At 61.0% G+C, this 1,465-nt stretch overlaps 1 protein-coding gene across 1 annotated transcript; it reads right to left on the bottom strand.

Annotated features, from left to right (window-relative positions):
• Positions 1 to 106: 106 nt before the first annotated feature.
• Positions 107 to 1,339, bottom strand: ETH_00041940 (uncharacterized protein; the record flags this gene model as incomplete). Its single annotated transcript, XM_013375943.1, has 1 exon — positions 107 to 1,339. The coding sequence occupies one exon, from the start codon at positions 1,337 to 1,339 to the stop codon at positions 107 to 109; it is 1,233 nt and encodes a 410-aa protein (XP_013231397.1).
• Positions 1,340 to 1,465: the final 126 nt, after the last annotated feature.

Genomic DNA, 1,465 nt, shown 5'->3' on the forward strand with positions numbered 1-1,465 from the left:
GGAGAAGGGCTCCATGCCGCTGCGGCGCAGCAGCAGCAGCAGCAGCAGCAGGGCAGCTGCACAGGGAGCAGCAGCAATAGAAGCAGCAGCAGCAGCAGCAGCAGACTTACTGCAGGTTCAGGACGTTGACACCCCGCAGCAGCTTCATGAAAATTGTCTCTATTTGGTCGTCTGCGTGATGCCCCGTCAACAGGTAGCCCCGCTGCTGCTGCTGCTGCTGCTTCTGCTGCTGCTGCTTCTGCTGCTGCTGTAAGATACGCGCAAGAAGGGCAGCTGACTCGCACCGGCGCCAGCTGCGCATCAGTTGCTGCGGCGAGGCTTTGCTGCTGCGTCTCCTGGCGTGCTGCTGCTGCTGCCGCTGCTGCTGCTGCTTCCTGCATGCAGCAAGAAGCTGCTTTGGCAGCTCGTAGCAGTGCAGCGGGAGTCCATACACCCCACAGATTGCTGCTAGCTGCTGCTGCTCCTGCTGCGTCTCTGTGGGGCGCAGCTGATGGTCAAAATAAACAGCAGCAACAAGCACTCCGCTGTCCCCCACCGGCACGCACGCAGCTAATCTGTTGCTGCTGCTGCTCCTGCTGTTGCTGCTGCTGTTGCTGCTGCTTGTGCTGCTGTTGCTGCTGTTAGTTTTGTTGCTGCTGCAGCAGCTGGATGCTGCAATGCCATCCAGTTCTGCAGCAGTCAGGTAGTCTGATGCGTCTGGGCTTTCCTTTTGCTTCTGCCGCTGCTGCTGCTGCTGCTGCACATGGCCGCGGCCAGCAGCAGCAGCAGCAGCGGCAGCAGCAATAGCCCTATTTGTAGAAGCAGCAAGTCCCAGGGCGCCTGCAATTGCATGCAAAAGCGCAGTGCTGTCAGCCCCCCCGCTGCAGCTAAGCAGCAAGGCTGGCAGCTGCTGCTGCTGCTGCTGCTGCTTTCCGGCTGCTGCTGCTCTTGCTGCTGCTGCTGCAGTTGGGAGAGAAGACCCAATGCCGTGGCCACTCTGCTGCTCCTGCTGCTGCAGCACTTTGGCTAAAAAAAAGGAAGCTGCAGCATTTACAGCTTCCACAGCCCTAGAATGCTCACCAGCAGCAGCTGCTGCTTCTTTCCTTGTTGCTGCTGCTGCTGTTGCTGCACGCGCTGCTATTGCTGCAGCGTGGCTACGGTGAAGGGCAGCCAGCCATGGGGGAGATATAAAGGTGGGGGGTGGAACCAACGTCGCTGCTGCTACTGCTGCATTAAGCAGCAGCAGCAGCAGCAGCAGCAGCAGCAACACCGAGCAGGATCGGGGCCTCCCTCTGGGGGACCTCACTGCTGCAGCGGGGACCCCAGCTGCGCAGCGGGGCCCACCCGTCTCGCCCTGCATGTCTTGCTGCTGCTGCTGCTGCTGCAGGTCCCCACGGTGTCGACAGGTTCCTTCAAGCTAACTGCAGCAGCAAAGGCCGCAGCAGCAGTGCTGCAGCAGCAGCAGCGGCTGCAGCTGCATCACCGG

The sequence above is a fragment of the Eimeria tenella genome, genomic scaffold, assembly GCF_000499545.2.
Source record: "Eimeria tenella Houghton genomic scaffold, Eth_scaff3005, whole genome shotgun sequence".
Taxonomy (NCBI): Eukaryota; Apicomplexa; class Conoidasida; order Eucoccidiorida; family Eimeriidae; genus Eimeria; species Eimeria tenella.